The sequence below is a fragment of the Notothenia rossii genome (genome assembly GCF_949606895.1).
Source record: "Notothenia rossii genome assembly, chromosome: 10".
Classification (NCBI taxonomy): domain Eukaryota; kingdom Metazoa; phylum Chordata; class Actinopteri; order Perciformes; family Nototheniidae; genus Notothenia; species Notothenia rossii.
The window spans coordinates 37,838,940-37,864,644 of record NC_136908.1 but is presented as its reverse complement, the minus strand read 5'-3'; the positions used below and the strand labels follow the sequence as shown (position 1 = coordinate 37,864,644).

At 43.6% G+C, this 25,705-nt stretch overlaps 2 protein-coding genes across 3 annotated transcripts in view; both read right to left on the bottom strand.

Moving 5' to 3' along the window:
- Positions 1–25,705, bottom strand: part of LOC307023166 (uncharacterized protein) — a 213,531-nt gene that overhangs the window by 130,164 nt on the left and 57,662 nt on the right. The window contains exon 8 of one of the 2 annotated variants that reach the window (XM_079656266.1): positions 1,904–10,380. The exons of the other annotated variant lie outside the window; for it this stretch is intronic. Within the exon in view, the coding sequence (XP_079512392.1) occupies positions 10,245–10,380 (136 nt within the window). The 3' untranslated portion in view covers positions 1,904–10,244. Of the gene's footprint in view, positions 1–1,903; positions 10,381–25,705 lie in introns of those variants that run through there. 2 annotated transcript variants of the gene reach the window in all.
- LOC307021726 (uncharacterized protein) lies at positions 17,487–22,400 on the bottom strand. Its single transcript, XM_079654105.1, has 2 exons — positions 20,073–22,400; positions 17,487–19,714 (listed from the first exon to the last, which is right to left on the bottom strand). Exons 1-2 carry the CDS (start codon positions 20,467–20,469, stop codon positions 17,637–17,639), a joined length of 2,475 nt encoding a protein of 824 aa, XP_079510231.1. The 5' UTR covers positions 20,470–22,400; the 3' UTR covers positions 17,487–17,636.

The window sequence follows — 25,705 nt, the reverse complement described above, 5'->3', positions numbered from 1 at the left end:
AAAAATAGCACAAGTCACCATGGAGCTCCGTCTAAAAAAATTATTGAATATATTTTTATTTTTAAAATGACAATATTGAATATAACATTTTAAAAGCACACATTTTGTATGTACATATGTAAGTGAAATGGAGATTTGGTGCGTGAAATTGAACTCTGACCCCATATAGGTTCAGAGTTGAACTCCACGCACCAAATCTCCGTTCCACCTTTAGCTGAGACAAGCTAGCATGAGCAGCTACGATCATGGGCCTCAAAACACACACACACACACACACACACACACACACACACACACACACACACACACACACACACACACACACACACACACACACACACACACACACACACACACACACACACACACACACACACACACACACACACACACACACACACACACACACACACACACACACACACACACACACACACACACACACACACACACACACACACACACACACACACACACACACACACACCAGTGGTGAGGATCTCAGCCTGCCACTGACGTTCAACCAGAAAACATCAGCAGTTAGCAAACAGAGATCACAGCTCCTCATATCTTTTCAGAAACTGGACAAAAGTTAAACAAGGACAAACCACAGACTGTCTGTGTCATGGCGAATACAGTCACTGGTTTATTTATGTCTGTAGGCCGTTGTTATGAGTGTGGAATGAGCATATACAACGTTAGCTTAGCCTGGTCGACCCAATCTCCATTCAGAAAACCTGCATTTAAAAAGGTTTTTCGCCTGCCATCTTGTCTGCAGACTTGTCAAGCATTAATTCATGGTTTTTACTAACCGGTATCAGTATGTTGTTACTTCGGCATCATTTAGAAACGTGTATTACAATTTAATCATGGTAAAATATGTTCATTTTGTTGTAGTTGTAGCTCCCGAGCCAGCGCGTCTTGTTTGAATGATGCGAGTAAACACAGCTGGCAGCAGCGGTGAAACTCGAGCGATTAGAGCGAAGTCGCGTCCGGTGTGAACGCAGCATTACAACGACCCCTGATAGATCTCGCGAGAATGTGTATAAATATAGATACTGTTAAAATGTGTTCTTTATTCTCGCGTCCAGGAGAGAAGCTTTAAAATGAGACTAAATGGAGTCTCTGAAAAGATTCAAATGGGATACTTTAATTAAAAAAGGCGCGGTAGTGTTACAGACAGAATATTGTTCCGTCAGACAAACAGCTGTGGTCCGGTTCTCCTGAGCAAGAAAGACAGCGGATCTCTCCCCCGGCGCTGCTATATATATCCTCTGCTGGCTCCTCCCCGCCAGCCGGCTCACCTCGTCTCCAATGTCCGTTATTGCATTTAAACAGAGGATAGGTTCTTTTCACATTCAATATATGCTTAACACGCCGTTTCTCCTCATATTCTCTTTCATCACTTTTCATTTAACACATTCTAAACGCTGTAATCAATACTCTAAACAATACTTCTCGGCTCGTTTGGTTGCCGGTCATTCCGGATGTTGTCACATGCTACTCGTCTGTAAACAATAATGTATTCAAATAAACTGTACCTTCATTTAATATTCAGCATGGTAATATCTCGACATCTATCGTTGTAGTGTTAAATCAGTAGGTTTCGGTTTTCACCACACCAAGTCATTTCGCTCCTCAATTCACCTCTTTAGGAAATCGTATATTAGCCACATGCTACATGCTAACCGTAGATGAAGGATTTTCAGAATAAAAGCTTAACTGCTTGTGCACAAGAATTTCTGGTTTTTCACTATAAAAGAGCGTTTGAACTGACGGTATGTTTAAGCTACATTATACCATCAAAACATTGATTTTAATTTCTAACAATACATTTTCATAACAAAACAATGGGGTTGCTATAGCAATGGTAAATCATTGTTAATAATTATTGTGAGGAATAATTAACATTAACATGTGATCAGACAGTCCTTCACATACAGTACATTAATATGTATTCTGATTATTATTAATAATAATATTATCATTAAAGGTGAACTGTGCAATTATGTTATTCAGGAAGTTTGTATCAAACAAGTAGCCCTTCGTATTACTCAGTACCCTTGAAGTAGCCCTCGGTGACAAAAAGGTTGGTGACCCCTCCCCTAGAGAGAAAGAGTTACGACACTCTTTGATGTCGCCGCCAGCCGGTCACGTGGTTTGTGTATGCCAGGATAGTTCAAAACGCACTTCCGGGGCAATGCTTCTCTATGGCAAAAACAGCACGAACATGGTCAAAATAGTCATAGATTAAACCAACGCTGTTATTTTTTAAAGATTGCTTTCATATGTACATGATGTGGTTAGACTTTGTATGGATTGGCACTATTTCCAAGTTTCGTTATTTAACGATATTTTGAGGGGAAAGTGTGGTAGCACAAGCAGGCTATGTTGATGTCGCTGCCAGGGCAGTCACGTCCGTAGTATAGTTGCGCTGCGCTATCATGTTCTTCTATGGGACAGACATATAACGATCAACTATCTAAAAATAGTTGTGTTAATTAAACGCACAAGGGGTTCTTGAATGAAATATTATAAAAGGTAAACAGAAATAATAAACGGATAATCTGCTCTTCCCACAAAATAGTCCCCACGGAAATGTATTAACTGAAGTCTATATGCACACATTAACAAAATAAACAAAGACAGGTTTTCTGCGTTATTCAAATGTATTCACAGTTTTTCAAGCCAAACAAAACAAATAAAACCCAACAAAAAGTCCACTCGCGATACATTGAAATCGTCTTTGCTGCCTAATCCAGGCCATAGTGTAGTTCATTGATTAAAAAAAAGGCTGTTGCTCCTGCGCCCGTCGGCGGCAAAAACAGAAATGTTTGTAGGCCTTTTCAGGCTATAATCCACAAAAAAGGAAAACACGATGATCGGCGTGGCACAAAGGAGGCCCTGTGTTGGAGAGAATCTCTCTCACTGTGCGCGTCCTCTCCAGGGAGACGTGCTTCGAGGTTGGTCGATGCAATATCCACATACGGTTACTTTCAGTTACTTCCCCCGTTGCATTTTAACATATAGACATGCTGAGGAAACTTAAATATCCCGCTGAATACCCGCATTCACCACACATACGCTTCCTCCTCCCGTGAGAATCACCCCTGGCATCTTCTTCTTCTCTTGCGCACCCCTGGCATCCCGGTGACGCGCCCACTAAAAAACCTCCGGGCGCGACACGACAGACGCGACAGGTGAATCTGCAAATGAGGCTTGCAGAACCACACCCTCAAACCTTACACAAAAGTGGACATTTAATGACTGTAGTTGCAAGGATAATACACATGCATCATAGATTTTTTATTTCATTCTAAACTACATGTCTTAACCTTTTCCCCTGCCCCTACAGTTTATAAGACACACTGAGATCAAATTGTGACTGTCACAGACAGACAGCAGCGATTGCGTTATTGAATGGTAAATATATATATAAAAAAACACACACACCCAAGTACTTTTTCAGCTGTAATTGCATTATTGCATACCTTTTATTGACAGTTTTGTATTTGGAGAGGCAGGGTGACAACGGAAAGCTTGGTAGCCTATTACTTAGATACGTTTTACATTTTTGGAGGGAAACGTGTTTGTGTTCATGTTAGCATGGGTAGCATGATCATGTTAAGACTATGAATATCATTTTACCACAACAGTGGATCAACAATTGATATATGTGTTTGAACAAGAACAACAGGAAGAACAAAGTATTAAGAACAGTGTATGGAAAAAGTGATGTGTGTTAGAACAAAACAAAGTAAAATGAATGACAAGGAGAACAAAGAGGGTTAGGGTCAAACAGAAAAATATTAATTCAGCCAAAAAACACAATTTGATTAATCTAAAGTATAAAACAATCTTTAACACAGACCAAATTAGTGCCCTTGGAGAACAAAACATATGGTGGGGCAAAGAAACGATAAATTAAATTGAGACAGAGTAGGAGACTGATCCATGATCAAGCCATGATCTCTTCCTGAAATCAGGACCACTCAGAGGAGAATGCAGCACAACAAACTGGAGTCAGGAGTGTGAATAACACATTTTGGCCAAAACAAATTGTTGCTTACCAATACAGTGGTTGAACAATGGACACCAAAAAGTGAAAAACAGAAGCATAATTGTGCGAACAACAATTGTGTGGGGGGGGCATTTTACAAATATTTACAAACAACTATTTACAAAAAACCAACAATTTATAAAAAAGCAATACTATTTACAAAAAAGGCTTAGGGTAAGCAACTATTTACAAAAAAAACCCATCTGTTTCGGGGCCTGAAGATCGGTCCCAAGGGCAGCTGGAAGCCAGTCCAGACAGGACTGGTGATGGCCACAACAACAATCCTGGAGGTCCAGCATGACCTGTTGAGTCAAGGGCACAAATTTGTTCTCCCAAGCCGCTTCACTCAAGACTGCCTGGAAAACACATTTTTGTCCATTCGTCTGAGGAACTCTGTCACAACACCTGTAGAGTTCCAATATGCACTGCGTGCTGTCACCTCCGCCAGCAGCAGCAGCAACAGCCATGGCTGACATATGAGGCTGAATAAAAAGTGTTTATTTTATTAAATTTAAACATGTTGGATGCATGACCATGTTTTAGGCTCATCCTTCATTCACTGCTGTAGAGTAGCCTGTTCAGTAGGCTATTATTTTTTTAAGACTGAATAATACCTTTGAAGAACAATCATTAAACTAGTGTGTATATTACAATAGATTCCTTTGTATTGTAATATACACACTAGTTTAATAAATATAAACAGTCCGAATGTTTGCCTCAACCATCAATGCATTACATTTATAATAGGCAACAGAGGGGGTGCATCATCATGCACTTACCATTAGACGTCTTCATAACAAAACAATGCGTCTGTTGTTGTGGTTGAGGGCAAATGCATCAATGATTTTGTCGCTGTCCAGGGCCCTTGTTCTCACTGTGTTTATAGCCAACAGTGCCAGGTTACTGGTTCGAGAGTCCCCACTGGTGTTCCTCAGGTAGTTTTTCAAACGACGCAGACAAGAAAAACTGCGTTCACAGCTCACTGAGGTCACGGGAAGTGTCAGAGATATGCATATCAGTTTGTACAAGTCTATAAATGCATCTCTGTATGGCCTCATGAGGGATAGAAACTCCTTGGTGCTGGTGATAGTATGTCCCTGTTCTTCTTTTCTTTGCAACAGCCGGCGAACTTGGTAAAGCTCTGCAGACAGGTTTTCCTCACTGATTCCATAGTGGCGGGCCATGGGCAGTATCATTTTTTTGTCCAGAAATGATGTGTGTTTGGGGCTCAGGGCGGACACACCTCTCAGTACTTCATTGGTTTCTGTTGAAAAGCGACGTTTCATCTCCATTAACAATCTGTCTATAACAGGATAGAACGAGTGTGTTCTCAGGTCATCTGTTTCTAAGCGTGCTCTTTCTAACGGGGCTTCCACTACAAACCCCTCCAGATGTCGAGATGTCTCTCACGTTGCGTCTGTGGTGCAATTCCTGCCTTCACGCACAGACTTTCTGCTTCATTTCTGATTTCCCTCCACTTGTCCTTGGTCCGCTTTTCAGATATGGCAGTGGTAACAGGCTTGGCCAGATCATCTGCCGCTTCAAGATCAAAAGTGGCGGACTGAAGCTGATCTGACATGAACTTGGTTGTTCTGAATACATCCTCGAAAATAATGATATGTACAACAAATGTCTCGTCCATGATTGCACTGAGAGCTCTCGCCTCTGTCCTCCGGTGTGGATTTGACAGGGCGATGATGTCACGTAGGGTAGCCAGTATTGCTGGGAGAGTTTTCTTGACTGCCCAGATTGCAGTATATTGGCGTGCCCAGCGAGTATCACTCAGCTTCTTGAGTTCTACGCACTGTGCTGTTGGCTCGAGTTCCTTTTTGTTTTTTCGTGAACAGACCGTGCACCACTGACCCAGAGAAAAACTTATAGAGCATTGGTAGTGTCTCAAAAAACTCTGCTGAAGCATTGACATTATGCACACAATCCACCAAGTTGAGCCTATGAGCATGGCAATGTATATAAATTGCCTGTGGCACTTCTTTCCTGAACTTTTCCTGCACTCCATTGTTACATCCTGACATTACAGATGCTCCGTCATAGCACTGGCCAACACAACCATTAATGTCTATATTACACTGACTGAGTGTAAGCTTTATGCTGTTTAGTAGTGAGTCTGCTTCTAACCCATCTGCTGGGGTGAAATGCAAGAATTCCTCATGCAACATCTCTGTCAGTGGCTGTAAATACCGCACGATCACTGAAATCTGTTCCTTCTTACTAATGTCTTTACTTTCATCCACCAAAACAGCAAAGTACTCTGCCTCCCCCACCTCATCACTTATTTATTTTCGTATCATATTAGCCATTATATCAAATAATTCGTTCTGTATGTCATGGTGAGTGTATTTGGCATTTGATAGATTGCTTGCCAATCTTTTATCCACTGTAACATCAAACATTTTGATGAGGTGCAAAAGCTCGATAAAATTACCCCTATTAGAGGAGTCCCCACCCTCGCTGTGACCTCGCTGTGCGATTCCCTGACAAGCGGTATAGCGAAGGCTTTCAACCACGGCCTGCATGTACTTTCGGTTCTCCATAACCAAAGCTGAATGTCCCTTTTCAATCATGTTTGCTATTTTTGAGCCACTTGTCTGTTTTTGTTTAAAATCACTCCATATTTCCATAGCAAACTTGTGCGCCGCACTTTCATGATGAGTGTTCAGAGTCGCTGATGCTTTTCGCCAGTTGTTGAACCCGTTACAGATGAATGCTGGTTGCACTCCGTGCAATCGTTTTGAAAAGTGCCGACAAGCAAAGCAAAACGCTGCGCCTTTGGACACGCTGTATTCTAACCATACATGTTGATCCATCCAGCCTTTATAGAAACATCTCTGCTGATTTCCAAATGGCCGTGTGGGGTATTTTTGAAGAATTGGCCGTCTTGGGCCCTCTTGGGGATTGTTACTTATCTCCTCCTCCGCAGCAGCAGCAGGTGCAGCCGCGGGGCCGGACATTTCAGCTCCTTCCTCCTCATCTCCATCCTCCCACGGCTTTTCTTGGTCCTCCTCCTGGTCGGTGACCGTGACACCTTCAGCCTCTGCCTCACGATGCCTATTATGTGCAGATTGAGAATCCCTCTCGCTTACACGTGGACGTTTTAGGACTAAAAAACGATCAATTTTTCCCTTTGCTCAACATCCACTTTAGCTAATAATTTGGCGCTCTAGCTAACAGGAAGTCACTCAAGTGTCACAAAGTAATTTAGCCTATGGGTAGGTCAAAAATCGAATGGGTGCTGGCCATTGGCCTAATCATATCACCTGTGTTGGCTTTATGTTTTTGGTCAAAAATGAGTTTGTTTCACATTTGCATTGATGTAATCAATAATTTTTCTAATTTAATTTAATAAAAATAAAAATAAAAATAGTATTAAAAAAAAAAAAAAAACACATTTCTTGGGGGGGCTTAGGGGGTACTTTGACAATCTTCAGCACCCCCTAGCTCCCCCCTGGCGCCGCCCCTGAATCTATCCTAGCATGCCATCAAGCATTAAAAAGTAGCGCTAGGCTAGTTGTACAGTACAGATGAGTTAACACTCAGTCAACATGTCACATAATGAAATGTTAGTATATATCCCAAAATGCAATGAAATATTAAATGAAATATTTATCACAAACGCCACCTCATTTCTACTAGTGCTAGCAGTTAAGTCATATCATACAGAAAAAGCCGACTAAGGATGGCTGACACGGTCAGGTTCAGCAGATAAAAGCCAAAATAACAAAAAAAAAACATAATCAATCTAAATCCTGCTTGTTAGTTACCCAGCATCATTGATATATAAGCTGCTAGCGATTCATTACTGAAATCTTACCTTCAAAGCTAACGACTAACACTACCGCCCGTAGCTCAAGGAGGTTAGCGCTAGCTAACTAGCAGGCAATGCTTGCAAAATTGGCTGTAACAACCAAGATAAAATATAGATAATTACGCTGTGCATATACAAATGAAGACCAGTATAAGCATCATAAAGGGCCTCTGAGACAATATAGACAGTTGACAATTCAAAAGAGTTCGATATTTCAGCAACTTACCTCTGGAACTAATCGACGCGCCGTAATGACCACATAACGCCCAAATGACAATATTTGGAACTAATTCGATGTCCATACCCCGGAAGTAGGCACCGCCATTTTTTACAACGAAGGTCTATGGGAGTGTCGTAACACTTATCTCTCTATGACTCTGCGTGTAGCTAACAGACACATTTCCACCACTCTTAGACCACACCCACCTTTTCTTTTGAAAAACTGGGTGACATACTGTCGCCCTTTAGTCCCTCTCTCTTTTCTTTCTCTCCTTTCTTTTCTCTTTTGAAAGCCTGACTTTGTAAGTCGTTGAGACATGGTATACTACACACGTAAGTACTAGCATCCCTGCTCCTAACGGTACGTTTACACTACAGGCATCAAAAAATGCTTTCAACGTTTCGCCCATTCACTTGAATGGGGTGACGTAGAAGATTTGTAATCTTCGCCGAACTGCATTGTGGGGAGCATGGCATGGCTTTGCAAGCATCACGAGCATCTATCGGCATCAAAAGTTGAACATTGTTCAACTTTTGAGGCTCGATGCTTGGCATCAGCCAATCAAATTCCGTTTATGCAATTCCCGCCAGTGCAAGCGCAGCCAATCAAACCGCGTGCAAGCTTGGAGAGCCAGACCGCAGTTCATTTCCTCATATTCCAAACGAGATATTACGGTAGCAAATCACCCGGTTCTTTACGACCGGAACTATTTACCGGGATACAAACCGGAGGAACCAGGCATGGAGGGAGGTGGCAGAGACAGTGGGTGAAACTGATAGTTTTTTTGCCTGTTTGGAGAGTTTATATCCAGTTTACTTCGTTTTAACATTGCTATTGCTTTGTATGTCGGGGGCGGGAGATTCATGTGATTGGTTGCTCGCAAAAAATCGCCAAGCTTCAGACACGCCCAGCTTCAAGATTTTTTCATGCCTGTAGTGTAGACGGGCCGTAACTCTCACTCTCTGCTAGAAAGTGCCGGCGGTGCTGCACCGCGTTTGGAGGCAGGACCAAACCATTACATGTAAATAGAAGGGGGGTGTACAGAGGCTTTGGATAATTAACTTTTGGAAGAAAATAAGTTAAATTAATTGTAAGTTTAGTGAGTACATTATCAATATAACGTTATATTAATGTTAATTATTGATGAATGATGAAAGGTTACTTAAACATTTTTTTCTTAATGTTCTAAAATTGTTTGGGCCACCGTCGTGAGGGTGTTTGGGGTGGCCAATAGGGTGGCCAGGATTCAGCCAAACCCCCTGTCGAAAAAAAAAAAAAAATCAGGCATATCTTGCCTCAAAACGATGCAGAGAAACTAGTCCATGCATTTGTTACTTCAAGGCTGGATTATTGTAACTCCTTATTATCAGGGTGTACCAAGAAGTCAGTCAAGTCGCTTCAGCTGATTCAAAATGCTGCAGCTCGTGTACTAACCAGAGTTAGGAAAAGGGACCACATTACTCCTGTTCTGGCTGCCTTACACTGGCTCCATATAGAACACAGGATAGAATTTAAAATTCTTCTTCTCGCCTACAAAGCCCTTAATGGGCAGGCGCCATCTTACCTTAAATAACTCATTATACCCTATTGTCCTACTAGGGCATTGCGTTCCAAGAATGCAGGGTTGTTGGTTGTTCCTAGAGTCTCTAAAAGTACAATGGGAGCCAGAGCCTTTTCTTATCAAGCTCCACTTTTGTGGAATCAGCTTCCAGTTTGTGTTCGGACGGCAGACACCCTATCCGTTTTTAAGAGTGCGCTTAAGACCTTCCTTTTTGATAAAGCTTATAGTTAGGGCTGATTAGATTCAGCCCCTAGTTTTGCTGATATAGGCTTAGTTTGTCGGGGGACATCTTACTTCTTCCTTCTCTCTGTCTACTGTATATCTGTGTACTCTCATGTTCCGATTAACCCAGCTTCCCCAAATGTCTTTCTTTTTGGTGTCTATATACGCCGGGATCCGGAGTCATGGATGATCCTGCGGTCCTGTGTCATGGATTGCGAGTCCTGGATCTTGAGTCGTGGCTGTGGTCCTGGATCATAAGTCCTGGATGGATATACTCATGGATTCATCTTCCTATTATACACACATGCATTTCCAAACATTTGGACTACCTATGTTGCAAATGTATTATCTTTTCAATTTACACACGGCATCTATTGCACGTCTGTCCGTCCTGGGAGAGGGATCCCTCCTCTGTTGCTCTCCCTGAGGTTTCACCCATTTTTCCCTTTAAACTGGGTTTTCTCTGGAAGTTTTTCCTTGTACGATGTGAGGGTCTAAGGACAGAGGGTGTCGTATTGTCATACTGATATTCTGTACAAACTGTGAAGTCCACTGAGACAAATGTAACATTTGTGATATTGGGCTATATAAATAAACATTGATTGATTGATTGATTGATTGAACTGGGCCCAGATCTGCTTCACCACCTCCGGGTGAAGCGTCCATTCGCCTGGTAGGGGCCCGCCCATCGACATGAGGTTGACCCCCTGTTCTCCCGTCCCGGGATATGGAAGGCTTTCAGAGATAACACCACCTCTGATGCCCATAACCACAGCCTCTCCGCTATGGCCAACAGGGCGGCGGAGCAGACTCCGCCCTGCCTGTTGATGTAAGCCACTGTGGTGCTGTTGTCGCTCCTGACCAATACATGTCTCCCTTGAATTAGGGGCATGAAATGCTGGAGGACTAACACTACCGCCCGTAGCTCTAGGAGGTTGCTGTGTCGTGTTTCTGTTAGAGACCAGCACCCACCATAGCCCTCTTCAGGCAGGTCCCTCCCCATCCTGTTCTGGATGCGTCCGTGAAAACTGTGATGTAGGAGGTTACCCGTCCCAGTGGAGATCCCCTCCGGAGGTGCCCGGGAGACCCCAGAACTGGAGGTTGCCCTCCACTGAGGGGGGGATGGTTACCAGCCGCTGTTTGTGCCTCTTGGGATCCAAACGCAGGCTGGAGAACCACCTCTGCAGGCGGCGCATATGCAGTAACCCCAGCTGGACCACAATGTGAGCTGCCGCCATGAGACTCAAAGTCTGCATGACAGTTAAAGCTGTCACTGTTGCCCCCTGAAAGCCTGTGAACCGCCCGGAGAAGGGACGCACTTCTGCTCTCTGACAGGGTGGCGCGTAGCACACCTGCATCGAACACCATTCCCAACTACAACGCCTGCTGGTGAGGTATGGGGGTGCTCTTTTTTCAATTGATCGCAAAGCCTAATTTGGTTAGGTGTGTGATCAATTGTGCTGTGCAAAGCATTGCCTGTTCCCTGGACCTGGCCATGACTATGAGGTCGTTTAGGTCAAATAAAACTCATGTTGTGGGCGCGCAGCGGTTGAAGTCCAGTGGCCACACATTTACTGATCGTGCGTGGGGATAGGGAGTAGCCGAACGGTAATCTGTTGTACTCGTAGGCTATCCCCTGGAAGGCAAAACGCAGATACTTTCTGTGCTCCGCAGCAATTTCCACATGAAAGTATGCGTCTTTCAGGTCGATGGTGGTCAACCAATCGCCCGGTTTGCACTAGCCCCATTAACTGTTTTATAGTTAAAATGTAGCGATTCAGGCTGCGGAGATCTAGAATAGATCTGAATTCCCCTGTCCTCCTGAGAACCAGGAAGTGCATGGAATAAAGACCCTTTTCTCTGTGCTGAGGGTGCACAACAGACACAACCTGTTTCTGGACCAGAGCATGAATCTGTGCTGAGAGAAAACCAATCTCCTCCTGGGAAGACAGATTTACCTCTCGCATGTCCATAAAAGGAGGTGGGATGCTGCAAAACTGGAGTGAATAGCCCCGTTTCAGCGCCCTGTCCATCCACCTTGTTAGTACACAGCTGAGTTTCCATTCCCCATAACATTGTGTTAATGGACAAGCCCTCAGCTGTTGGGCCGCAGCTATGAAGCTGTGATACTCTCTGGTGACCCGTTCCACCACAAAACTCCCCGTGAAGGAAAGATTTGCCCATGGAGGGTCGACACAGAAAGGGCCAATTATTTACTGAGGTCCCTGAACGCACCGCCGTGCGCTGTTGTGTGAGCGCGCTCCACCATAATGCTGTTTTCACTACTACAGTAAACAGCATTAATCGGAGTCTTTATAGGCGTAGTGTTTTCTACTGAAGTCCCTGAACGCACCGCCACGCGCTCTATAATGCAGCCCTTACCACCACTACGGTAAGCTGCATTACTTGGAGTCTATGCTGTAGGCGTAGTGTGTTCTTCGTACCCACATAGCGCTTTCCTTTAGACAGCACTCCCTGCGGTTCATCCCTCTCATCTGCGCATGACCACTAGCCACCTCCATTGCAGGAGCTACAGCTGGGGCAGCGAATGGAGAATTTGTACAGTTAACATTGTGTGTAAGTGTATACAGATCAACCTGATTTTTTATAAGAAAACGTAGTGATCTGTACAGGGAGGAGGCGGGATTCGCCCACTCGTCCCGGGCAATTGTGCTGTGCAAAGCATTGCCTGTTCCCTGGACCAGAGATTTTCTCCCCCCGCCAGTCAGATCCGTGCAGCCCGTCCCCGTGAGTGCCGGCAAGCCGGTTCCACGGGCTGGGCCGAAGAAGTGGATTGATCCAAAGAGCCCTTCTGTAAAGACGGGGGCTCCCAGGAGATCAACATGGTCCTCTTTGGAAAAATGCCATGCGGCGTGATCACCCAGGGACATCACACGGCAGGCAGCGGCGGCGGCCTGTGATGAAGGAGGGTCGACCCTATATCATGTGAAGCCACCCAGCACCGGTCCCCGGAACAACCGGGCCTGGGGCAAGGCCTATGGACCAAGCTACCTATTCGGCCTTGCGGCCCAATAATCGCTCTGACCTGGTGAGGCATCTCTAGCAATGAGCGAGTAGCCCACACACACGGCGCCATGATCATCATCCAGGGAGAGTACAGTCCTGGGCGGTGGACTTCCATGGACGCCGGACTCGGAAGGAATTGCAAACGCAAATGGCACCGCCTCGGCCATATACTGGTCCCCCTAACACTCGAAGCAGAGGTGGTGGGGATCGGCGCACACTATTTAAGCCAAGGCACAATTTCAAAACTTTCTTTCTCTTTCTTCCTTTCTCTCAAATAATACGTCTCAGTGCAAGGCTATCACCTCCGCTCGCTGAAGAGTAAAGGATGATGGTCAGGAGGCGGGGCCTCCTTTTATACAGAAATGAGATGCGCACGCATTCAGGTAGGCCCGCCCCGGGGCCGGCTACGTCTATAGAAATCTCAGTAGGTGAATGCTTGCATGATAAGGTAGTACCCATAGAGTCCAATAGAGGGCGGAGCCTGTGAGAGATATAACAGTTTGATTTGGGCGCAGCGCTAGGCAACAATTTTGTGCTTCCGCAGAGGGCAAGCAATAATACATCTTCCTTTCGTTTGAGGTAATTACTTCTCTTATGCAGTGTTTTTTTTTTACTTTAATTAATATTGAAGAAAAGCGTTTTATGTTTTACTTTTTACATAAACAAAAAAAGAAGGCTGTACTTTTGGAGATATGGTTCCTTCAGAACAATGGCTGTTTGTTTCCAAGATAGCGGGCTGTCGGACAAATGTCTTTCCCTTCCACTGGGACATTTTGGCCATCAACCCCCTTTTTCAGCTGAGTGAAATCTGTATTTAGATGTATTAACTGGATGAGTAAATGCACATGTTGATGCTGGAATACTGTATGATCATCAGCCAGGCTCTCATTCCAATCCAATCTCAGAAATGTAGGAATGCAACTGAAGAAAATAATCTTTGTAACTTCACCTTCTGCTAATTTAAGGCGCCCGTCAGAAATCAACAGATAGGCCCTAAAAGGAAGAGTATGCAGCGCCACTTTCTTTGATTTTCCTGCGCATATTTAGTATACAGCAAGACATGTCTGAGCAATTAAACAACAGAGCCAGCCAGCTAAACAATCTGAGCAGACTGGGCTCTGGTTTCAGACATAGGGTGAAAAGAGGTAGATACAGGCAGTATGAGAAAAATGAAGAGCTATTTGAACAATAAATCATGAAGACATGTCACAGTAGAGAAACTATTTACTAATTTTTACCTGAAAATTAACATAAAGGGCCCCTTTAGCCACTTTAGCCACTCTTATAAGACTTAATAATAATTAGAATAATAATGTTAAGTGGAACAAATTCTGCATCACAAGCAGAACTAAAACTCCAATCCCCCCTGTTATCTCTCCCGCGGCTGGCCTCCACCCAAGTCCTGCTGGTGCCAGTTGAATTGTTGACTGAAGTTAATGTGGTGATGATTACTTAAAATATCTGCACACATGCTGGTAGCTTAGATTTGTTTCCATCTCTGTTATCCTTTGTAAGCGGTACAAACACACAGAACATAGACTTACATTCCTGGCAATCCCATGTTCCCCGAGTGGTGAGAACACTAGAGGAGACAGTATTTGTTAATGTTTATTTTATTACGAGCTCTTCCACATATCTGTCATTCCTTCCCATCCATAAGTCCCAAGGTAATAAAAACCAATCCACTTTCCTACCACATTTAGACACAGTAAACCAGATACAAGTGGTCACTCTCAGCCTGTTTACTGCAGTATTAGATCTGCAGCTGACAGACAAGACACAACGAGAGAGACATTTTAGATTCAACTGAATGTATACAATATACTGGCTTTTGAGTTTTCGCATGGATGGAATGGCTTAAGTGCTGTATGTTTTTGCATTTGTGTGTGCGTGTGTGTGTGTGTGCCGCCTGGTGTTTTATTTCCTCTCTGCCCATTGGCAGTGCAGTTGAACAGATTGTGAGCTTTGCTTCACTGCTTCAATAATGCAGTATTTTTATCAGTGGCAAAAGACACCCTGGCCCTGCTCATGGTTTACACAGAGCTGATAAGGCACCAGTGGAGGAAGTTCATGGTTTGAACCACAACATGCTTCGAATAGATAGAAAATGCATGACATGTGCATACAAATTGTGCTGCAAGAATGCAGGTATAGCCAGGGGTGGACTGGGACAAAAATTCAGCACTGGCATTTTCTGTCCAGACCAGCCCACTACATTTTCAGCGGACACTACATAGAAGTCCACTAAACTTGCGGCATCTTCTCTCATGCATACTACAAAGGAGAGTCATATTCCTTGATAGCAGTTAACAAATAAAGCACTTAACTCTGAACTGAAGGACTAAAATTGACAGCTATATCAATCAATCTTTATTCATTATAGTGTCAAATCACAACATAAGTTATGTCATGACTTGGGGTGGGACGAGACTAACGGGAAGAACCCTTATGCTACCCTTTCAGTTTTTAGTCTGTGACTGTGAAAATCTTTTGGTGTAAGCCCAGTATTAGTTAAAACCAGACTCGGACAATAATAACAAAAACATATATCCTGACAAATAATCTAAATAGAAACATATTACAGACAGTAGCAGCATTAGAGCTGAAATTCACTCACTCATTATGAAACCATAAATAGAGAATTGGAAAAAAATATATATATATATACTGTAGCTGTGTGAAAAGTCTAAGACATGGGTTACAGGTCTGAATAGATATGCATTCTCATATACGTGTATGTGCACAAGTATGTATTGCTCTATACTTCCTCGTCCGCAGCCAGCCAGCTCCACTCCTCACCAAATTCGTGACCTGCAAGAAACAGCAAACAGAACTTGTACTCAGTATCTGTGTACTGACAAATATATGTAGCCATGTAGCCTTTTTGTGACGTAGTGACACTTAGTGAACAAATGTATCTGTCATGAAGGATGACTTAAGTCTCAAAAGAGCCCTAAGGCCTACCTGCATAACTGTTAATTGAACTTAAAAGATATGCAGATGTTTGAAAATAAAACCATCAATATGAAAATCTTCAGCCAGGAAATAATCATAATCAAACCTTTTGTTTCAATCTGAGACAAAACAAGTTGCATAATAAACTCACAAAGTCAAGACGAAGCTCTCAGATATGATGGATGACTCAAGCATCATAGAAGAACTTCTAGCAGGTCAGGAAAACCTGTTTGACAGGAGATAATGTAGCAGAGAATATAAAGAGACATTTATGAATTACCAATTGTCATTTTATAACACATATAGTATGTTTCTTCACATAAACCTTTAAACATACACATATTGCATTCCTCTCACCACATGAAATAAGCTCAGGAACCTAAAAGTGGCCCAGTGAATGATGGAGCCTTAGGCTCTCATATATAGGGTGGTCCACCTAAAAGAGAGATGGAAACATTATTAAGTCTCTCATCATCACAAATCAAGTATGAATTAATATAACATTATAAGACACATGACATACTCAACAAATCATAGACTTCTCAAAAAGTGGTGAAGTGGTAAGGGAGCGAATCCTTGAAAATGGACGGAGGGGGAACAACTCCTCAAGCTCTCACATGTCAAGTGGTCAACCTGAGAGGGAATCGGATACATAATTAAGTCTCTAATCATCACAAATTAAGTATGATTTCATAAAACATAAAAAATGATAAACTCACCATACTAGAGGAGACTCAACAGCCAAACTTTGGTGCAGTGAAGGTAGAGAGTGGAGGCAGAGAGAGAGCAAGTCCTAGAACATGGACGGAGGGGGAACAACTCCTCATGCTCTCACATGTCAAGTGGTCAACCTGAGAGGGAATTGGATACATTATTAAGTCTGAAAAATAAATAAAATGTTTTCCTCTGTCCTGCACCTAGAGTTGAAAAGTTTTGGGATGTGCGTTTCTTTCAAAACTTTTTTAAAATGATGAAGTATGAATTTATACAACATTAAAAAATACATGATAAACTTACCAAATTCTAACAGTGGTCCCAAATGAGAGAACAAGTCCACATATAGAACAGAGGGAGAATGACTCCTCAAATATATCAGAACAACCTGTAATGGAGAATAATTGATAATTTAGTGTACATGATCACACCATTAAGGATCAACACATAAGCACAATACAACTTCTGAAAAGCATCATTAAAATGACAAATACAGAGCTGCCAACATTGTGTTATAGAAAGTAGTAGCATGCCGAGCGGAGGAAGGCAATTTTTTTTCCGGCGGGGGGTCCGAGGTCCGCCGAAGCCCCCAGAATGCCCCCTTATTTCATTTTTACTTTACTTATTTCTATTTATCTTTTGTATTCAACTGTTTCTATTTTACTGTAAATTGTATGTATATATAGTTCCCTATTCCTTTTCCTATCACCCTGCTGCTATAACATGTGCAATTCCCTTACAGGATTAATAAAAGTTATCTTATCTTATCTTATCAGAAGCCAGAGACTTTACATGCTCTGAGATGCAATCTAGGTCATATTAGGACATGTTTTTCTGCAAAGTAAATTTTTTGTGTATAATTTCTCCTTTTCCCTGTACTGTTGCACACAATTAAACACCAACATACACAAAAAAATATTTTTATTAACCGAACAGAATTCATCATGAAACAATACTGAACAATAACACATGAAAAACCTGTACACAGCCTTTTTTAGAACAGAGTTCAACTCAAGGGAACCTTTGGCTGTGACATGACCATCTGATCAACCTCTCACTTTAGATGGTCATAGGTTGCTGACTTGGCCTTGGCAAGAGTTGTCTTGGAGTACGCCTGCTTGTAGCAGACAGACCCCTTTGCCACCATGAATTGTTTGTGGGTAATGAGGTTACTCAGGGTCTCCATTCCCATACTAGGTCTGAACTCCGTTCTGTTTTTTGTGACAAGACTGAAGATGCGTTCGCAGTCTGCATTGGAATGGAAGATGCAGAGGATAGCCAGCATTACCTTGCAGAGTAAAGGGTACTTGAGATGGCCATTTCCATCCTTCAGCTGACTCATCAGGTGCCACTGTGTGTCTGGTCTGTCACAGCTGGTGATGCTTTCTGGCAGAGCATCGGTTTGGTAGGTCATGAATTGACCCTCAAGCTTGTCCATCTCCTCAGCATTCATCTTCAAGCAGGGGAATCTGCCTGTGAAGTACCTCACAGAATTGAACTCTGCGCTGTCCCGTGCAGACATGTCAGCCACAGAAGCATTCCGTAACACTGGGTCATCATAGGGAAACTTCTTCACCATGTACTCAACAGCCTTCATGTAGAATGCCCGCACAGCGCTGAAGACCTGGGCCAGCTGCAGCTCCTCAAGCTCAGGGTGATCTGCTATGAAGTCTCTGGTGTTTTGCCCAATGAACAAGGTCTCATTGCTCTTCTGGTTGCTTGGTTCCCTAAATGGTACCTGGTGAACCTTAGCAGCTGCATTAATCACCTGAGGCTTCACAAATCGGTTCAAGAGATTCTTCAGCTGTGTGGTCAAAGTCCTGTGTAGTACTTGTATGCAGGGTTTGTCTAGCTGCAGCAGAGTGTTGGCCTCATCAAATATCGGCAGGACCGCACTCAGAAAGTAGCAGTAAAGATGGAATGTTGGGTCCTGCAGATGTTGACATGCCCTCTGCACTCTCTGTTGTGCCCCTGTCTTGGGCTGAGTGGGTGCAGTGCTAGATGTCTTGGGCTGAGTGGGTGCAGTGCTAGATGTCTTGGGCTGAGTGGGTGCAGTGCTAGATGTCTTGGGCTGAGTGGGTGCAGTGCTAGATGTCTTGGGCTGAGTGGGTGCAGTGCTAGATGTCTTGGGCCGAGTGGGTGCAGCGCTAGATGTGTTGGGCTTTGCCGTTGCAGTCTTGGGCTGTGTGGTTGCAGCTGCTGGTGTTTTCTTTCCCTGACTGAATTTGGCTAGGTTTTGTTGGCGAAAGAGATAGCCTGCCAAATCAAACTGAGAATTGTCCTTGCTGCCGTTACTGTGGGTTGATGTGTCCTTGCTAACACTGTGGGTGGACTTGTCCTTGCTGCTGCTCTGCGTGGACTTGTCCTTGCTAACACTGTGAGTGGTCTTGTCCTTGCTGCTGCTCTGCGTGGTCTTGTCCTTGCTGCTGCTCTGCGTGGATTTGTTCTTGCTGCTGTGCCCAGACTGTTCTGACTCAAAGTATTGCAGCAATGCAGGCCACTGCTGCAACAACCTGGCGATGCATTTATCTAAAGAGAGCCACCTCGTACTTACATGTTTAACAATCTTTCTCATTTCCACTCCACACAGATCCTGAAATTTCTTCAGTCCCTGTTTCCTCTTGCTGGATTTGTCTAGGTAGAAGTATATGTCCACCAGCAGCTCTTCAATGGACACTGGAAGCTGAGCAGCAGCTTTTTCTGCAGCTAGATGAATTAGATGGCACGGGCATCCCAGCACATATACTGCACTGTTTTTTTTGTTGATGTAGCCTGCCGTGCCAGCTTTGAGTCCCTGCATCACCATGGCATTATCTGCCCCAAAACTCATGCAGTTGTCCCAGGATATGCTACGTTTCTCAAGTTCATTGTCAATGAGTTTGAATATGTTCTGCCCAGTAGATGCCTCATGACACTCTGGCAAAGATAGCAGTACTGTCAGAACACGCCCAAGTCCTCGATCAAAGTACTTCACAACAAGAGGATACAGCTTACAGTCTCCATAGTCAGTGCTCCCATCCGTGGCTAGGGAGTATGGAGCTGTCCTCATTGCCTCCGTGATCACAGACGCATCCTCCTTGGCAAGGGCTCCAACAATGGCGCTGCTCTTTGTGCGACCAGACCCATACTTTCCTGCAATTGCAATCACAAAAATATTGAATTGTATTATCATGATTATACTCTAGATTACACAGAATTGCAGAATTACAATCATGATATTAATCCTCTGTAGAGTAAGTTGGCCTAGGCTATTTTTTTTTCACCTTTACATAAAATGAAAAATGTTTATCAGAATGATACAGTATCAGTATAAATTAGCAATCATTAATTTGCAAGATTTAAATCAGATTATCAACCAGGGCAGTACTGTAACTGTTTTATATAGGCTAGTCTGTACAGATTGTAGAGTGTATTGTGACAGTATACAGATATAAATCTATGCCTATGAATGCTTGAGATGAATTGAGGCTATTTGTCATTTGAGCCTTACCAGCGATTTTCGAGTCCGGAAACATCTTTTTCACCAGTGGCCCGATGTGGTCGGCCACCGCGATCGGGATGTTGTGTTCCACCAGAAAGTCCACAGCGAGCACTTCGGCATTTATGACACTGGTGTCACTGTCAACCGTAAAGAAGCCCGCGATGGGCCTTGTAGCTTCCACTGCCGCCTTGTATGACGTGTGTTTAGCAGTCCTGGTGTGCTTTTCAACGTCGTGTCGGCCCCCATGCCTCACGCTAAAATCTGCCTTACACAACATACAGTAAGCGTGGAAGTCGTCCAGCTTCGACCGGGTGATGGTCGGCCATTCTGCGTTATATTCTAGCTTGAAGCGCTGTTCAGAAATTCGCCGCTTTTTCGGCGGAGGACAAGTACGTTCACCATCCATTTTTGATAGACTTCAACTGACAGCTCGCTCCGCGATTTCGCGGGCATAGTGTATTCACGAATTATCATTGGTCCATTAGAAATTAAGATAATAAAAACACAACACATATGTTAAATTATATAATGAAATAAAACAGATATTAATATTTTCTACTTATCTGTGCTATAAATGTAATTTTTGTATGATTCCAATTATCTTAAATAATTTTATAACCAAAATAGCTGAATTTGCTCGTGACCTGTTCAAACCAGTCTATGGTTCAAACAGAGAGGAGACAAGCGGGGTAAGGCAGCAAAGAGCGGCGCCTCACGTCAGATTGAGCAATCCCTCACAAACTGGATTAAACGCATGCCTTTTTCTCTCATTGTCTGTGAAATGTTTGTAGACACTCGTATTATGTCCTTTCTATCCATTGAGTAGGTAATGTATTTTAGGTAGGCCTATGTGTTGTAGTCTTGCTGATCTGACATAAACCCGCGGTGAAAAAGCAGAGGGGAGGCAAACAGTAGGCTATCTCTGTCTCAATGAGGAGGGCGTGCGAAAGCCTGGACACTAGACTCCATTAATCACTTCACGTCCCGATTTACTGAGATCATTGCTTGAGCTAAAATGCTTGTTTCATACGACGGGACAGAAGATAACTCGATCGACCAGTCACAGTGTGATTGTCTATGTTAGACGGCACGCGCCGTTGAATTTAAGAGAAAGGCTAGCGGAGCTAGTGAGAAATTAGCACCTCCTGTATAATGCCTCCCTGCTCTGTAACAAAGATGCTAGTGAGGAAATATCCCCTCCTGTATAATGCCTCCCTGCTCTGTTACAAAGATGCTTGATGGTTTTACCCCGATATATATATGTAACAGTATGTAACCATAATGATTTACCCCGATGAATCTGCCGCAGGTGTTTTAATGTTTAATTACCATATGTAAGGGTTCGTGCACAGAGGGGATTGTCGGGAAAGAGATGGCTGTTTGAGGAAGCTCCCATTTATTAACATTTCAACAAACAAGTTGCATATTTGCATAACGTATTCAAGTGTTAGCATTTATTGCAATAGTAGCTACAGAACATGTACTGTGCTGTGTAAACTGTACTGTATCACATAGTGTTTCAGACACACAAACTTTTCAACTTTCAAAATTAAACGGTGCGCTCCCAGCGCACGTACCGGCAGTGATCTAGAGCAGCGGTTTTCAACCAGTGGTACGGGGACAAACTGTCTCGCTCTCGTAATGTCTGTCTGTCTTGCTCTCGTTCTGTCTCTCGTACCACTCTCGGTTCCACTTTTACTTTTGCGCGCTACCTGTCTCACTCTTTTCCGACCTCCAGCTTTTCCTGCTGGAACCCGCCGCTTAAAGGTGGGGGTCCGCGGACCGGCCATAGAGCCCATAGAGTTAAAGGTGTTGGCCGTTAGCTGTAAAAATCCATAGATTAGCCGCACCGTTACATAAGCCGCAGCGTCGAAAAATGGGAAAAAAGGCGCGGCTTATAGTCCAAAAAGTACGGGTATGTTTTAATATACTCTATTGACTTCACATATTTTTCACATAGGCCTATCTGACTCTGAAAGCCAGCTACGAACCTCACCGCACGGCACTGGTCTACATGAATAGAATTCTTCATCAACAGCGGGAGCCAAAACAGCATAGCATCCTGGTAACAGTAGTGAGGGCATTACAAAAAAGAAGTACAGCCGATCCTATTGGCTCTTTGCCAACGCAAGGGACGAATCATAAAACGGCTTATATGTGAGCTTTAGTGCTGGTTGGATGTCAACACATGCACGAGGCTGCCAGCTCACCGATTCATTTTTCGATTTGTTAGGTAATGCGTAGGATATTCAAGTCAAGCGTAGCGGCGTAATTAGGGCCTGGAAATCGTATCTGCTACGCCAAAATCGTGTATGTTGGCAGCTCTGCAAATAATGAATTACTACATCCATAATGTGTGATGTGTGATAATAACAATAATATTAAATATGTCTCGCCTTATCAGTGGAGCAGCTTTTTAAGCAGCTCACTCTTCTCTGCAAGTCTGTCTATCACAGAGTCAGAGTCCAAGGACATGAGGATGTCTTTCTCTGTGGCCATCAACATAAATGCCTCCAATTTATCAGATGAGAGGGTGCTTCTGAGTCTGTTTTTAATAAACTTCAAAATTGAAAATGTGAGCTCACAAGCCACCTGTGTGAGGGATAATGTAAGCAGGTATTTATAAGCAAGGCCTAGGGCAGGGTATGCATCTGTTAGCACGTTGAAACGGCGAAGTATCTGGTAGCAGCACAGAGGGCATTCTTTGCAGGAGCAACAGCTTATGGGAGTTATCTCAACCTCTTCTGTGTTGTCCTCCTCACCACCTGATCCATCTTCTACTGTTCTTGCTTTGTACTCTGCCAATGGGGATGCCTTCAGCATGTTCCACTGGAGTGCAAAGCTTTTCAACTTGGCCTGCATATTTTCCTTGGTTGCCCTGCTGTCAAATCCTTGCAAGCACTTGCTTAAGTCTTGAAGGGCAGACTGGGGAAGAGCACTGGTGCAGAGCTGAGGGAAGTTTCTGGGATCCAGACATGCCAAGTCAGCATATAGATTGCCGTGTGTTAAAAAGCGCCTATGAATGGCTTCAATTGCTGTGTCCATGATCCGGTTATGCACATTCACCTCATAGGATTTTTCTGCATCATCCAGGGTCTCATCCTGAGCCATCTCTCCAGACAAGACTTTCTTCATCCTCCTCCTCTTTTGTGGCAGTGTTGCCTCCACTTCAATGTCCGTGTCATCTCTCTCTTGGATTTCTGTGTTTGTCCAGTTGACAAATGTGTCTGCTGCTTTTTTACAGATTCAAAATCTCTTCCCAAGCTTTTCAGCGTATCCTGTGTCGATGCCACCATTCTGTGAGCAGAGAGGATGTCCAATCCTGCCGTCTGAAGGTATTTAGATAATGGAGAGGTATGTTCAAATATGCGGGGGAAGATTTGAGCCGTCAAGATCGTCTCATACTTGAGCAATGACTCTGCATATCCTCTGGCCATGACACGGATACATGGTTTCACTGTTGCCTGTTTCTGTATAGCTGATAATGTCAACAGCACATCAACGTACAGACCATCTTCCGTTTTTCCAAAGGAGCCAAACACCTTCTTCAGGGCCTCATGCTTGGCCCACCAGCGTGTCTCGCCAATAGGAGCAAGGCGTCTACGTCTCTTGTTTCGGCCTGACTCTTCCCACACATTCATCCTTTTATATGACTCTTTGATGAATACCGCAATGCCATTGAGGAGCGCAAACAGGGACCCACTCTCAATAACAATCTGGGTTGTGTTTGCAAGCACCAGATTTAGTACATGTGCGTAGCACCATACATGCACCTGGTTTGGAGATTGTGCAGACAATAGTGAGGAGAATCCTTTGTATTGGCCTTCCATGTTTGATGCCCCATCAGTCGCATTTCCAATGCACATGGTCTTGCTGAGGCCCATTTTGTCCAGAACTTCTGACAGCATGTTGACAAAGGCCTGTCCAGTGGATGAACTGCACTTCAGCACTGCAACAAGCCTCTCATGAACAACATCAGTAACATACCTCATAATTATAGAGCATTGATCCTGAGAGGTGATGTCCTGTGTTGTGTCCAGCTGCACTGAAAACATTCCTGCTTTCTTGATATCACTGGAGATGTTTTTCTAATGAGATGGTGAATTGCATCTATCACTGAGTTGACTGTGGTTTTGGAGAGTAAAGTTACAAGGGAGCCTCTGCCTCTCGTGCCACCAGACAAATGCAACTTTTTGCTGTTCTCAATGCAGCTGTCCAGGTGCTCTTTTAAACAGAAATCATACTTCCCCAGTAGAAGTATGAGTTCCAAGAAATTACCATGATCAACTGTGTGGTCTTCCAGAGTATATGCTGCCTCATTTTCTGACCTCCTGTATGCAAGCCCCCTCTTCCCAAGAACCTTGATGACATCTATGATGCGCTCCAAAACCTGCCGTCTCTTTCTGACCTGCTCTCTGTGCGCCGACATCTGACTGCCACCAAACACACTGCTGATATCAGCACTGGCGGATTTCAAGAGGTAAGCTTCAGCACAGTTTCTGTGTCCACTGCTTCTCTCGAGTTCCTCTGTGCGCTGGTTTATATGCCTCCAATCTGACATTCCACTGCTGAACAGACTGCTATCAGTTCTCTTACCGAATGCCATGCAGATGAAACAATACAGCATGCGACGCTCTGGACAGTATGTCAGCCACCTTCTACTGGTGCCGTCTCTGCTACAGAACACTTTCTGCACCACTGGATTGCTACTTTTTTGCGGAGGATGGTAATTTAAAAATGACTGGAGATTTCTCTGATCAGGTTGTGAAAAAAAATCTGTTATTTGACTGGCACACTCATAGCTCTCAACAGCTGTTTCCCTCTCAGGTGATCCTGTCTTTGGGCTGATACACTCCTCATTCTCTCCAGCCTTTTCCCTCTCAGGTGATCCTCTCTTTGGGCTGACATACTCCTCACTCTCTACAGCCTTTTCCCTCTCAGGTGGTGCAGTCTTTGGGCTGCCTGAATTGGTCTGGCTCTCTCCCTGAACTGACCAGCTGGACTTGCCCTGAACCTGTCTGGGCTGGACATAGGGAAAGCATTTATCATTAGATGGGGAAATAACTCAAAACCACAGAATAATGTACAAGATAAAAGATTAGTTCATATTGAACGAAACGTTCGCGAGCGTAACAACACTAGTGGCTTTGCCATGTTTTCATTATGACACTTAGTGTTTTCCAATGCAAAAAAGTCAGATCTTTGTGACAATACCTGAAAATGCTCAAGACAGCACTATACACAGTCATTTGAAAACTACAGTAAAAGTAACACATTTACAAAGAAATTAAAGTTACACACAAATTATGAAATAGTTATCACCTAAGTAAACAATAAATGAATTGAAAGATTACAATAAATTCAATGGCAAATATTGCAAATTAATCTAATTATTTCCTATAGGTTTACTTATATTTTTTGCTAAAATTCAAAGTATCTCATCTGTATTTACAATACAGCTTGATTCTGCCGCTTCATCTCTACTTACAGCTCGTTGGTCCATGTGAACGTTTACTGTTGCTATGGCTACAAGAAACCGCTGACGTTAGCAGCTCTTAGCTAGCCTAGCTAAATCATCTGAACAATAAAAACCCATAATATCACAATTCGGCATATTTAAACAAAATCAACCACAACTACCA